This window comes from Acartia tonsa, chromosome 11 (genome assembly GCF_053477335.1).
Source record: "Acartia tonsa isolate MP-2025a chromosome 11, ASM5347733v1, whole genome shotgun sequence".
Lineage (NCBI taxonomy): Eukaryota > Metazoa > Arthropoda > Copepoda > Calanoida > Acartiidae > Acartia > Acartia tonsa.
The window spans coordinates 39,945,955-39,960,229 of NC_137270.1; the positions used below are offsets into that span (position 1 = coordinate 39,945,955).

The window sequence follows — 14,275 nt, forward strand, 5'->3', positions numbered from 1 at the left end:
ACAAAGTAATAAACCTTATATGGAGGATCGCTAAATAAAAGACAGGTGTATAATTTGAATGCAAGTTTTGTGAATAAAGTGTAAAAGAAACATTTTAAATGTGAGAATTAGTTGTTCATAAATTATATTTACACATAGAATCTTTTTTTTAAGAAACACATGTCCTGTTTAGAAAGGTACTTGTTCACTAATATTACTGTAAAAGATAAAAAAAAACTTAGTTTACCTTACTTTTAAGGAAATAAATATCTTAATTTACGAAACAGAAAGATGTTATCAGTGGTGCATCGAAAATGTTGGGTGTTAAAAATCTGAACATTATCAATTTTGAACAAGAGGGTTTAGATAATATTGGTGCTGATGATGTTGATGATTCTTTGCTAGTTGAAGGTGATATATAATATATTTAACAAAGACCACAGCTTGAATAAGGTTTAATGTATTAGAACTATTTTTATTATATGTATGTTTTGATAAAAAAAGGTGAAAATCAATACTGCTTTTTGTATCAAAATGCAATGAGTTTTTACATAAAATGTTCATTAATCATTCTAATAGTGTAATGAAAATTTTCATTACATATCATGCAATTACAATTCAACAGGTGCATATTTATTACATGACTCTTCAATGCAACTAAGACATTTTGTTATGACAATAAAGTTGTAGACGTTTTAGGCATTAAGCTTAAATTTTTATTCTTATTTCTTTATATATTTTTATAAAAGCATATTGTTCAGAGTTAAGAAAAAAATTTGTGTGAAGCACACAAGAGATTTGTGTCTATTTTGACTTTGATGTCCATTTTTAGTGAAATTACAAATATCTAAACTAAATTGAAGAGCAGTGTGATATTCTAAGCTAAGAGTTAACATTTGTGCAATTACTTGACCACTTCATATTAGTTATATAATATTAGTGAATTTTTAATAATTAGAAACTAATAAACATTTGCAATATCTGATAATATAAAAAGTTAAAACCCTATAATATAAAAATAAACAGTGATGTTTGAAGGACATAAAAATCATATTTGCTTATTCATAATTCTATCTAGTTTCAGTGTTATATATTATATGTTAGCTGAAAATTATTTTGATAATTATATGGAAAATATTAAAAACTTATCTGCTTATCAAAGCATATTTTTAGAAGAAGTTATTGATGAAAGTGATTCAGCAAGAACTATTCAGAATAATATTACTGATAACAACCCTACCCAACTAAAATCAAATAACCAACAAAGACCCAAAATTACAGCAAAGAAGAAAGAGAAAGGAAATTATTAGATATTTTTAGTTTCTTTAAAGGGAATAAATGTGGTTCTGGCTAAGTTTTTTTTTATTCATTCTAAATTGTAAGGGAGAATTGAATTCCATTTTAAATTTTCTGTTTATTGTAAAAAGTAGAAGGCTTAGATTATCTAAATATTTAATCATCATATTTGCAGCATGATTCAATTTAGTTTCAATTACCAACTAACTGATAGAACTTTTACAAGCATACCTAGATCTTTTGTTTGGCCATAATCAAAATAGATATTTCTTTTCAGGAATTAAGTTCTTGAAAGGGTAACAGCTTTTAAAGGTCCTAGGACAAACACAGGAGTCCCAAATGCAGGAGTGGACTCTTAACCCAACCTAACCTATTTTAGACCACCTTTTAGTTTTTTTTTAATGCCTAACCCCTTCAGGGGGCTTATTTGTACATTCATATCTTAACCTAACCTAATCTGTAAAAAATACCTAAATGAATTAATGTCTTTACACTCCTGCATTTGTCCACTCCTGTGTTTGGGACTCCTGTGTTTGTGCACTCCTGTGTTTGGGACTCCTGTGTTTGTCCACTCCTGTGTTTGGGACTCCTGTTTTTGTCCACTCCTGTGTTTGGGACTCCTGCGTTTGTCCACTCCTGTGTTTGGGACTCCTGCGTTTGTCCACTCCTGTGTTTGGGACTCCTGCGTTTGTCCTCTCCTGTGTTTGGGACTCCTGTGTTTGTCCACTCCTGTGTTTGGGACTCCTGCGTTTGTGCACTCCTGTGTTTGGGACTCCTGCGTTTGTCCTCTCCTGTGTTTGTCCACTCCTGCGTTTGTGCACTCCTGTGTTTGGGACTCCTGCGTTTGTCCTCTCCTGTGTTTGGGACTCCTGTTTTTGTCCACTCCTGTGTTTGGGACTCCTGCGTTTGTCCTCTCCTGTGTTTGGGACTCCTGCGTTTGTCCACTCCTGTGTTTGGGACTCCTGCGTTTGTGCACTCCTGTGTTTGGGACTCCTGTGTTTGTCCACTCCTGTGTTTGGGACTCTTGTGTTTGTCCACTCCTGTGTTTGGGACTCCTGCGTTTGTCCTCTCCTGTGTTTGGGACTCCTGTGTTTGTTCACTCCTGTGTTTGGGACTCCTGTGTTTGTCCACTCCTGTGTTTGGGACTCCTGCGTTTGTCCTGGAACCCTTTTAAATATAGCTATTTTTGAATTTTATATATGTATAAGAAAAGGACAACTCCTAACCAAATCATTTATCATAAATATCTAAGTATTTATTATTAAAGTGCTACTGATGTATGTAAATGGAACAAAGGTACCTGCAGATGATCAATTTAGATCATTTATTAAGACCCAGGTATTGTAATCAAAATATTGTGTCTAAATCCCCAAGTCTTTAGGCTGAATAATCATTTTCATTTTAAGCTTCTTTTACAAAAGCAGAAATTAATTGTTTCAATCTTTATCTTTGTGGAATAATGTTCTCAGAAAGAATTTAAGCAAAAAAATTTTTAAAAAAATCTTTGGGTCAGTTATTTTAAGTGCTTAAAAAAACTCATTTTTAATCTAATAAAGAACATATATCTAGCCCCCTCAGGCATTTCTAACGTTAAGGGGCTTAATCCAATGTGGTACTATTCCTGAAGGGCCTTCTAACCTATACTGTACCTAACCCAGTCTACAATTATGATTCAAATACTTTTGTTTGTTATTGGTCAAAAAAAGGTACTTTTACTTTTCAGGTTAATTTTACTGATATTCAATTCACCAATTTCTTTTAAAACTTTGTAATCCTTACATAAAAGTAACATGATCTGTGTGTGTGTGTGTCTGTTTGTACCGCATGATCTCACTAACCGCTGAAGTGGTTTGGTTCTCCTTTAAAATGTAGATTATCATAGGTCCTGGGAAGGTTATATTTTATATATATATATCTTAACTTTTTATATTTAAAGCACCCCCACCCCTCCACCACATCAAGTACTTTAGGGGCCTCTAGGGGCGTAATCGCTAGTGAATTGATATCTTAATGATACAAGCTTTCTGTTTTTACAGTGTGAATAACACTAGCTTAAGAAACAAATAGAGAGGGAAGAGGTTAGATAAATGTTTGTCCCCCACTCCGTGGACCTTGTGTCGACTTTAAATTATGTCTTTAAATACCAGCAAATAGCGTCGGAATTTTCAACACAACCAAGTCGCTACAAAGAGCAGAAAGCAATTTGCTAGCAGTCAAAAAATGTTCCCAACACTAGATCCAGGTATTATCTAGGTTATATATCTATACTTAATATATTTATTGTTTTAGAAATATAGAAAGTGGGTGATTAACCATGTGTGCGATGCAAGGTAATATTCAAAGGGAAAGGTAGGTTACGGGTAAAAATCCGTAAAGGTTGCGTGTTTCAAGTTAAAAACAGTAGTAGAACGATAAAAATTTATGTTAACTTTTAAAAAAATTTGTTTTCTATAGTTCTTTTCAATAAGAAATACACATGTTTAGTGAATATTATCGTTCTATTGCTATTTTTAAGCCTTAAAACACACACTTTTACGGATTTTACCCGCAACCTTCCTTACCCTTTATAATTCTGTTATAGAAGTAAGTAGTAAGGTTTTTTGTTAGACAGTTAGGAACTTGCTTAACCACTGGTCCGATTGGATGGTGTTGGGCTATTTTTATGTCCCTTTCCTTACGTTTTTAATACAGTACACAGAGATGCTACAGGCGCGTTAGCTAGTTTAAAATAAAAGACACAGGATGTCTGGGAGTCCATTAAGATCTTTCAAAAAGATATTATGAATAAATCATATTTATAAATAAGTATCATTTATATTTTTTAGACTTCTATGACATATGCGGTTGCGCATCTAGTCTATACATTGTTTGACTTTGTCTGATTGTCAATTTCATGCTTATTTTGTACTTTGTTACTTATGGATGTTGTCATCCTTTTTTTTCTTTTTCAGAAATGTTGTTTTGAAAGTGCCACCTAACAGAAATAATTTTATTTTCGAGCCATCCAATAAAATTCTGTTTTGTCGGAATGCAAAGGTAACTAACTGGGATCTGCAGCCGCGCCTCAGCCGCGTGTAAGCCGCAGTGACATCGTCATGTTATAACTTTAATACTCATCTGGATGTCAAACCTTTTTCTAAACAGACAATCTATTTTTTCAGAATTTAATTTTTTACAAACAAGCGGGTTTAAATGTGAGGCTTAAGCGCGGTTGCCGAGCAATGAAATATACCCTTATAAGCTGTCTCGTTTCAAAATTGTTGTTTTTGGTGGGTAACCTCAAAGTGCTTAGTCGAGTGCTTCCCCCTTCTCACACATTTCTAAATAAATTACAAATAGGTGGAGGGTTATTTTTTGTGCGCAGTGCCTCCCTGCATAGGGAAAAACTTACCCCCTGCCATCAAATTTTCATTCAATCAAAAAACTGAGTAATGGGATTTATTTTTGCATTGAAGAAAGCACCGTTTTCATGTATTTAAACATTCTTCTGTTGGAACTCTCTTTATATTTAAATTTGTCTAGAAATAAATTTATTAAGATTTGTTTGTTAGGTTGGTTCTACAACAATGTTAATTGAGATATTTGAGATGTCTAAAAAACACGGAGATTTAAAAAGTAAGTTCTCAGTAAACTACATACACGCAAAGTGTGTTCTATAAAGTTTCTTTTCTTTTCTTTATATATCTGCTATTTATGCTTTAATAAATTACTAGAGGCTCCGCCCCCAGAAGCCTCTAGAGGCCCCTAAAGGAGAGGGGGGGGGGATTGAAGTCGACCCATCCACTTTCAACTGTAGTTTTAAAGAAAAATTTAACATAAACTTTTTGGAGAGTTGTTATTTTTTTCTACCAGCGGTTTATCTCGGGAGGGTGGTGGTACCCTTTTCCAAAATAGTTACAAACCTTCTCAGGACCTACCCTGTAAAGGAGAACCCTGTCGATTCAGTGGTTAGCCAGAGCCTTCGTTAAACACATCCATAAGAATGACAAACGTCTTTGAAATGATGATACGTCTGTGAATTTTCGAATTTTATCGTTGTCTTTAAATACGAAGATGAAATTTGTGTCATCCTTTTGCATTATAGTAGTCAGGGATCTAAAGGGATAAGACAATGGCTGGTAAATAAATGTACATACCCAATGATGATACACAATATTACTACATATGTAGATTATAATTAGTGGTTGAAACGTTTCGATACTCAACCTAATCAACTAACCAATCAAAATCTAATAAAAGTCCATAAATTGTTAAAACGACGAATGTGAAAACCTTATTATTAAACTTTGTAGACTAGTGAAATAAACAGTCCCCTCACTCCCTGATAGTAATACTTTCTTTATAGAAAAAATCATAACAATTATATGATATAAATTATATAGATTTGGATCACATACCTGGTTCAAATCAAAGTAAGCCATATTTCAACATAAATTATTATAATCGATATATAATTCCTTGGATGTTGAACCAGATTTTCTTGTACTCTAATAAAATGATATTCGTAGCTGGCTAAAATAACGATATACCCAATCCAACCCCTTTACTCCATCCCCTCATAATTGAGGAACGAACTGACCAATATATGAGTTTTATATAAGAAACGTAAATTCACGTGTCAATATATCCACGTATTCTATATCCATTGAGAACTCCTGTTTTGATCAAATGCATTTTTTCGCGCACCTGGGAAACAAAACTAATAAAAAATGATTTTATTAGAGAATGAGAATATCCATGAAAACGTGCCAGAAATGTTATCTGTTCCCAGAAGTACGACAGCCAGGTAATAGGTATTTGTTCATTACAATCTTTGGTACAGCTGATTATGCTATTAGTAACCTAATTTTATAATCCTTAATTGTAATTTTACCTTTGTTATGTCAAAAGATTATTTTTTATTATTAAGATCCTTTCCAATGTTTTCCAGTATGGCTTCAAAATCGATAATTATACTCAGAATTAAAACGTCGGTTCTCAGCCATACTGAAAAATCATGTATAGAATCATATTACAGACAATTTTCCGCGAATACTAAAATGAAAATCGTTAAATTAATACCCGTTTTTAAGCCCCGTTAATCTTACATTCATTTATTATATACGCGGAAAGCTGTCTATAATCTGCGATGAATAACTTATATTTTCATAAAAATAAAATGTTTATTTCCAATTTCTGTTAAGTATGCTTGCTAGGAGAAGCGTTTCATTTTCAATTGTCAGACATCCATTTACAAGGTAACCTTATATTTTTTATATTAATAAACTAGTGTAACCGCCACTAGAGGCCTCTTAAAATGATTTCTTTTAAAATATCTACATTGAGAAATTATTTATTTACTTTAAGATCAGTTATTTTTATTCTACGCCCTTGGTGCCGTCCAGCGGCGCTTTAAAATAAGTCTTTGTGAGTAATTTTTTTTTGGAAGGGGGAGTATCCTTTTCAAAAATGGTATAACCCTATTCAGGACCTATGCGAAGCTAGACTGTAAAGAAGAACCATCTATACTAACTGGCAAGAAGATTTGGTTCTAAAATTCCTAGATTCCCTTATTGATAGAAACGCACTAATAAACCAATGATTTTAGGATTGTTTCTGCTTACAATGACAAGATAGTTCCCAAACCAGATCAATATCAACGTGTCAGGTCATTTTAGCACTTTTATTGGGTGTATAATTTAGTGACTGTTTCTCTTGCAAATAATGATCTAGCCTCACGTAGAATAGATTAAATTTATACCTGGACAAATAGGCGAGTATCAGTTGAATAATCATAATTAACAGGTTCCAGCAGTCGCAAATTAAAAAGCTAAAGAAATGCTGCTTTTACACAAAGGGACTATTGAGCACTGCTAATCTCCTACCTATTTTTTCAAAGAAGTTGAAAATAAGATGGGGTAGTTTTTTTCTATGCTTAGCTTAACCACTACGGAGGGAAAGTCTTACCCCTGCGCTGTCTATAGCTGCTGTGCTATAACCCCGCGGGGCTACTTAGTACCCAATATATATTAGCCTAACATGACCTAAAGTAATGATAAAGGCGGGGAGAGAGTATCAGTGTTCAGCTGGGTACTTCATGTGAAAGCGCCAAGAATTCCTAACTTTTGAAAACAAAATTGAAAATCCATAAATTAATTTACAATGATCACAAATAAATAGTAATTGTTTTAGATCTGAAATGAAAGAGATGTTTGGTAGCGGCACCAGCTTCGAGGCTTTTGTCAGATATATCCTCTACAAGGCTGCTAAAAAGTGTTCGTAAGTAGTTTTAGCAGCAATGCTTCTACCAATGTTTTAGTATGTCTGTCTCGCAACCAGCGGTAGCTCATTTTGTTGATATACTTATATAAAAGTAACAGAATGTGTGTCTATCTGCCTAGGTGTTTGTACCGAAGGATTTTGCTTACTGCTGGATTATCCTTTCAATGAAGCTTCTAATAGGTCCAAAATTCATAACTACTTTTAGGAAGGGTTACTCTAATCTTTTAAGATAAATCCAGGGATAAGGGATAGGAAACCTGGCCATAAATTAGGTCTCGGCCTGGTTTTGAAAGGGATCATGCAACTTTTACCATTTGCCTAATTTAATGACCTTACTGGCGGACGGCTCATATTGGCTACCGCTCTAAACCAATAGTGTTCTGTGATTTGGGCTTGTTTTGTATCAACCAATCACCAATTGGCAGAAATTTTAGAAGCAGACAATTCTAGAAAAAATAATGATTTGTCTGCTACGAAAAAATAAATATAAATGGTGTTAGATCACATTAGTTTAATTATTAAATCTGCTTAGAGTTAAACATTAAAAAAGGGCCAAATAGAAAAAACAAAAATAACGTGATTATTTTTTTGGAAAGAAGGTAGCTACGAATTTTCATTTGGTAGTTTATAAATTAGATGTTGTATTTTGAATTTTAAAAATTTAATACGGAATTGATACAACACCTTAACCCTAATTTTTTGTACAATACAACACAGTACAGATATATCATTACATTATAGTATCCAAAGAACTTGATAGAATGTTACCCAAGTGCATATTTATTTATTTATTTTGAATTTTAATTAGCAATGAAATTTTCAAAAAAATTTTTACTCATTAATAAAAATGCAAATAATACAAACTAAAATCTGTCTGAGGGAAACCAAATGAAAGCTTTCTGACAGTTCAAATTACCAAAGTAAAAGATAAAAAAAATTTGGGAGAGAAAAAACTTCATTTTAACAAAAGCCATTAATATATAGGTTTATAAAAAGTTATGTTTTTTACTTTAAACTAGCTACCTGAATTTGATTCTATACTTTATCTACACACACACACACAGCTTTTTCATTAGCATTTTATACGAACCACTGCGCTATCCCAAAACTGGTTTATTAGGCTAGAAATAGGCCTAGGCTTGAAATAGGCCTGAAATAATATTTTCCTACGTTTCCCATCCCTTATCCCTGGATAAATCGCCTCTTGAAAAAAGGCACACTCCCACCCCCTCAAGTGCCTCTAGGGGCTTGGTCCCTGGAACTGTATACAGTAGTAAGATTTTTATTTGTTAGTCCGATAAGATGTGTAATATGTCCAAGGATGTGTTTATTCAAAAAATAACATTTTTAAGTGGTTTTAAACCAGTTGATATTTATTTTTGCTTTAGATATTTGGATTAAAATTATTATTTTTTGCAACTGTCTTCAGTCTCTATATTGACAACTAGCGGCTTCGCCCGTAGCCTCTAGGGGATTTGCTCCAAGATGTATAATTACATCTTCTATTACCTACCCATCGGAAAAAAAGTGAATGAATTGCAAATTTTCGCGAATAGATCGCGAATTCGCAAAATTCGTAAAAAATCGCGAATTCGCAAAATTCGTAAAAATTATAAAAAAAAATTTGGGAGGATTTTTTTGTTTTTGGGGGTGACCCACCCGACAAGAAAATAGAAGAGTAGAATCCGATCGGTTCAGTGGTTACCGAGATCTTAAGGGACGGACGTACGGACAGACGGACGGACAGACATCAAGCTACTTTGTATTATAGATTTGTAGATTTGAGCTAACGTCCAACCTATTTATTTTTAGTAGCTACAAACGTTGTTTTCTTGATAATCATTGGTTACCATTCGTTTCGAGATGCTCCTACTGTCAGGTCGGTATATTCTTAGATTCTACTCTGGATCTGAGCAATACTGAAAAAATCATGTATGGTTGTAATAGCAGACACAAAATTAATCCTTTTTTAAAGTCCGGGGCCTCTGTCCTTTTGATGTCAATAAAAAGATAAAAAGAATTTTACTATCCACGGAAAATTGTCTATTGTCGCGTATATATTAGTATTACATAATTATAACGAAGGCTTTAATTTGTGTACTTTAGACTTTAAAAAAGCATTTAACTATAAGAACTTTTTTTGTGAGTTTAGATTAAAATGATGAAATTTTCCATGTAGAGGAACAAACAAACACAAAGCGGTCTAATCATTATCCTTATATAAAAGTAACAGGATGTCTGTTTGCACTGAAGGATCTGGATAACCACTGAACCGATATGGTTTTCCTTTTCAATGTAGGTCTATAACTATTTTTGGGAAGTTTGCCACCATAAAACGAAGAATGGAATTTACCTGTACAGAGACCACCTGGAGGCCTGGAGCTTCGGAACCTGGAGGCCTATCCAAAAAATCTTAAAACTTCGTGAAATTCATCATATAAGAATGATTTTATCATTAATAATCTATCCTCTCAGTCCAAAGATAAAGCCTAGGTGCCAGGTTTACGCAAATGTGTCAACCCCCCCGCCCCCCCCCCCCCCTAATAGTATGCATAAAGTAATGTTTTAGGTAAAATACAAGTATATCCTGAAGGCAGAAAATTTCTCTCAGGAACTAGAAAATTTGGGAAAAGCTGAAAATGTAAGTTTTCATTTCTATCATTATTAAAAAAATTAGATGAATGGGATAATTATATCATACAAAAAAATGTTGCCATAAAGGTAAAAAATAAGCATGTTTTAAATGGAAGTACGTTCTTTCTCGTCACAATTATAGAGTTGTTTTCTAAAACGTACCTTACTGTTATACATATGAACTATCATGCAAAGTTTAAAATCGATAGGACAATTCTAACATGTCTAAATTGACGAGTTATAGAGCTAGCCCTAATTATAGAAAAGCTTCGCTTTTAATAATTACAAATTTTTTGGGTATAGTCCCTTTCGTAACATCGCACCTTATGGGGCGATTCTTCGTATTTTTCACAGTGGCTTTTCTCCTATTTCTAACCCCTGCAGGGGGGCCTTAACCCTGCGGGGCCAATTACCTACCCCTGTGGGGCAATCACCTAACCCAATATAACCTAAAACAACCTATAAAAAGCCATTTTAAAAATACGACGAATCGCCCCTTATGGGGCGATGTTCCGACAGGGACTATTCCCATTATTTTTGTTTAGATTTCATTCAACATGTCGTATCACTACAGACAGAAGAAAGGAGATACAGGGTAACATTTATATAGGGAGCAGCTACTCTATAATTTAAATATGTACGTACTTCCTTCCGTAAAATTCTGCTAATAAATTTTAATATTGTATGAGTATTCCTATCTATAATACAAAGTAGAATGATGTATGTCCGTCCGTACGAAGCTTAAGATTTCAATAAACGTTGAACCAATTGGGCTCTACTCTTCAGGAAATATAGCTACTGGTCCTGTGGTGATTTTAATCTATTTGCTTGAAGAGTGGGACACTTAAAAAAAATCCCTCCTCCCTAATTTTTGTTTACGAGATCTAGCAGACAAACATGCAAACCAGGGGCGTCCAAGCTTTTTTATTTGTGGGGGGTAAAATTTTGAAAATAAAAATTTTGGGGGTGCCGTAGGCATTTTGTGGGGGGGTAATCTTTATTTTATAGAGGCATTTTCTTATTTGGGGGGGGGGGGTAATCACCCCATTACCCCCCCTTGGACGTCTATGATGCAAACATCATCATATTATTGGTATAAGTTGCTAATTTGCCTGAAACTTACGTCGATGTTATTTCCAATACAAGGCGACAGCATTAAAAAAAATCTTCCAATAATTTAGAGAATTGACGAAAAGTTTGTTCCGATCCTTGCCGAAAAATCTGGTGGAAAGACTTCAATTGTAAGTATCTCAACTTTTAGTAGCGTAGCTACTCTACAAACTTATTACCTAATTATTTTCTAAATCCAACATATTTCTGTTGATTTGTGTAAGGCCCAGAAAACTCAAATTTCTATATATTCTAGCCCGGGAAGTTTTTGTATAATTGGGCCTATTATGTTGTCAGTTGACTACATTATTCAACTGACCGACTACTGTAGCGTAACGCGTTGCGCATTAGCTCTCGTCGTGGAGCTGATTGTTTCTAATCTCTGTCCAAACCAAGTAAAAACCAAAGATGTTAACACGTGTACCTACTGTTGCCTTGTCAGATGTGCGATATTAATAATCGGAGCATTTGGAATGCCTTGGCTAAAATACAAGAAATTTATTACTAATTCCAGAAAGGATCGTGCAATCAAAGGGTTGGTTATCTGCAGTAGTTAAGATGTAAGTGCCTTGGAGCTCTACTTAAAAGGTTTGGCTCTACGTTGTTATCAACCGTCTCAAGCGATTTTAGAACACTCTACTTTGCTTGTATAGATAATCGTTCTTGTATTTTTTTCAGATTATACGTGGCAGATTTCAAGCTGTTCAGCTATGACCCAAATGAATTTTTGTAAAATTGTAAAACCCAAGTTAATACTTAATCAGATAATAGTACTTTTTTCTTCAAGCCCATCACTTTGAAAAGTGCGATTCTTAACTCTTAATACAGATAATAGTTGAAATAAAAGTCTTTTGTAGCTTAATTATCAAAAAGGTTTTATACAGGTTTATCTTAGCATTGAACTGGGGAGGATGGGTCGACATTCAGGGAGTAAGGAAGGGGACAATGTATCGAATATTCAATTTTTAGGAGTCTCAGACTTTGGGTACTGGCTTAAAGGGAATGTGCAAGAATTTAGCAGTTTCTAACTGAGTTTGGGTACTAGCGCATGAAATGCCGCTACTCTTTGTGTTTGTTTTGAATATTGCAGACGGGGAGAGGGGAGAAGGGAAGTGGGGGCAAGAGAAATAACTACTCGTTGTGTAAGTTTTGAATGTAGCAGACGGGGAGAAGGGAGGTGGGGGCAAGGGAAATAAACAGAATAAAAAGGGGCAGTCATATTCTTGCCCAGCCAGCTAGCAGCTGGCCGGGTCCAATAATCTTGTAATATAAAAATCAGACCATAAAACCTCAATATATTTCATCAATACAAGTTGTGATTTCACTTTACATGTTGCTATGGAAATCTATTATTTAATTAACAATCCCTTTATAATTACCTCCAAATTTATTGGATTAATCTGGATTTCTTGGCCTTTCTTTAATAACTCTTATATTGAATTGTCCCCTCCCTTACTCCCTGGTCGACTTTAGACTTCAAATTGCATTGCTTTTAAAACTTTTATTAAAAGGGTCTCTCATTTGCTGACATTTTATTGCTTGGTTTATACTTTTTAGCTAATAATCTAATAAACTACAGAGTTCAGTATATTTGTTAATTATCATTAGTGATGAAAATATATTTATAGTTCATTGTCTTGCATGTATAAATTTTTTTTGTTATTGTATGTATTAATATGTTCTAAACATGAATATTTTTATTAATTGTGTTTTTGTATATATCATTATCCAATGGCATTTTTAAGGTTTTTCCATAAATTTGCGTGATGCGCAACCAACATTTTTATCCAAACCATTTTATGACATCATGACCTCCTTACTTTTACAGTACGAAAAAAAACAAGGGTAACAACGTCCATAAAAGAGTAGATCAGACTGTCGAACAATTTTAATTTTCTTCTAGATAAATTTTCCAAAAATTAATTCAATATATTTAATGAATTATTGTTATAGGAATTGAAATAATCAAGTGAATATGATAATAACATCATATAAGGGGGGGGGGGGGGGTGGGTGGTTAATGCAACCATATCGTAATTAATGATTAAATGGCACTTAGAATTTGAATTTCGATCTGAAATTTTTTATGAGTAATCCTTGGTAGGTCTATTTTCCCTAAATCGAACAAAAAGTTGAAAAGTAACGGCTGGCGGCTCAGCCGTTTAGCCGTTTTTTCCTCTATTTTCAGGGCAAATTCATCATTAATTACGTGCGTAGGAATCAACTTTTTAAAACATATTTTTGGTAAAATTCATGTTAAATGATAGCAATAACCATTTTTTAAATTTCTAGTACCAACAGCTACCAGCTAGAACAGTTTGATAAGATTTTTGAGCGACAAAAAGTATTATGTTGAGATAGGTTTCGTGACTAATTTGCTCCTTAGATAGCCAAAAAAATGGCAAAACGGCTGAGCCGCCAATCGTTAGCCGTTACTTTTCCATTTTTTGTTCGATTTAGGGAAAATAGACCTACCAAGGATTATTCATGCAAAATTTCAGATCAAAATTCGAATTCTAAGTGCCCTTTAATCATTGATTACGAGATGGTTGCATTACCCCCCCCCCCTTTTTTTGTCAAAAATGTAAAAATAACAATGTTAAAACAAATATCATACAGACTGTCACTTCTTAGTATTTTATTAAGAATTGTAGAGATGCAACGCTTTCTGAACTGTACAGAAGTCTTACAGGAATCATTATTATGTACGTGAATATTAAGTGTTAAAACTACTCGGCGAGGGTGAGATAATAAAGAGTAGCTCCCTTGAGACATTGGGTCAAGTCATAATGTATTTGAAGTGAAGCTTTTGCTGGCCCTAGTGGCTCGTCCTTCTCCATGACTACTTAGGTCCAAACACTGAGAAACAATGGCTACACACACAAAGGAATCATTATGTCAAGTTAAAATCGAAAGCAAATTTATAAAATGCATAAATTGACTATTAGAGCTATCTGAACGGAAAAATAACACTAAATGTAAAAAAAACTAGAAA

General features: G+C 33.8%; 1 protein-coding gene and 1 long non-coding RNA gene across 3 annotated transcripts; both read left to right on the plus strand.

The window, feature by feature from the left end:
* The first annotated feature begins 268 nt into the window (after positions 1-268).
* On the plus strand, positions 269-1,289 carry LOC145331284 (uncharacterized). Its single transcript, XR_013883702.1, has 2 exons — positions 269-390; positions 1,153-1,289. It is a non-coding gene; the product is annotated as an uncharacterized LOC145331284 (long non-coding RNA).
* A 1,206-nt stretch (positions 1,290-2,495) lies between these two features.
* LOC145332079 (carbohydrate sulfotransferase 10-like) lies at positions 2,496-12,417 on the plus strand. 2 transcript variants are annotated; one of them, XM_080177011.1, is made up of 14 exons: positions 2,496-2,613; positions 3,565-3,605; positions 4,227-4,311; positions 4,827-4,890; positions 5,658-5,687; positions 5,998-6,061; positions 6,459-6,512; positions 6,863-6,922; positions 7,447-7,533; positions 9,349-9,415; positions 10,106-10,177; positions 10,716-10,765; positions 11,352-11,411; positions 11,959-12,417. In XM_080177011.1, the coding sequence occupies exons 1-14, from the start codon at positions 2,551-2,553 to the stop codon at positions 12,011-12,013; spliced, it is 852 nt and encodes a 283-aa protein (XP_080033137.1). In that variant the 5' UTR covers positions 2,496-2,550; the 3' UTR covers positions 12,014-12,417. The 2 variants fall into 2 exon arrangements, with proteins under 2 accessions (XP_080033137.1, XP_080033138.1); XM_080177012.1 differs by lacking the exon at positions 5,658-5,687 and having other exon boundaries at positions 11,959-12,412.
* The last annotated feature ends 1,858 nt before the right edge of the window (positions 12,418-14,275 follow it).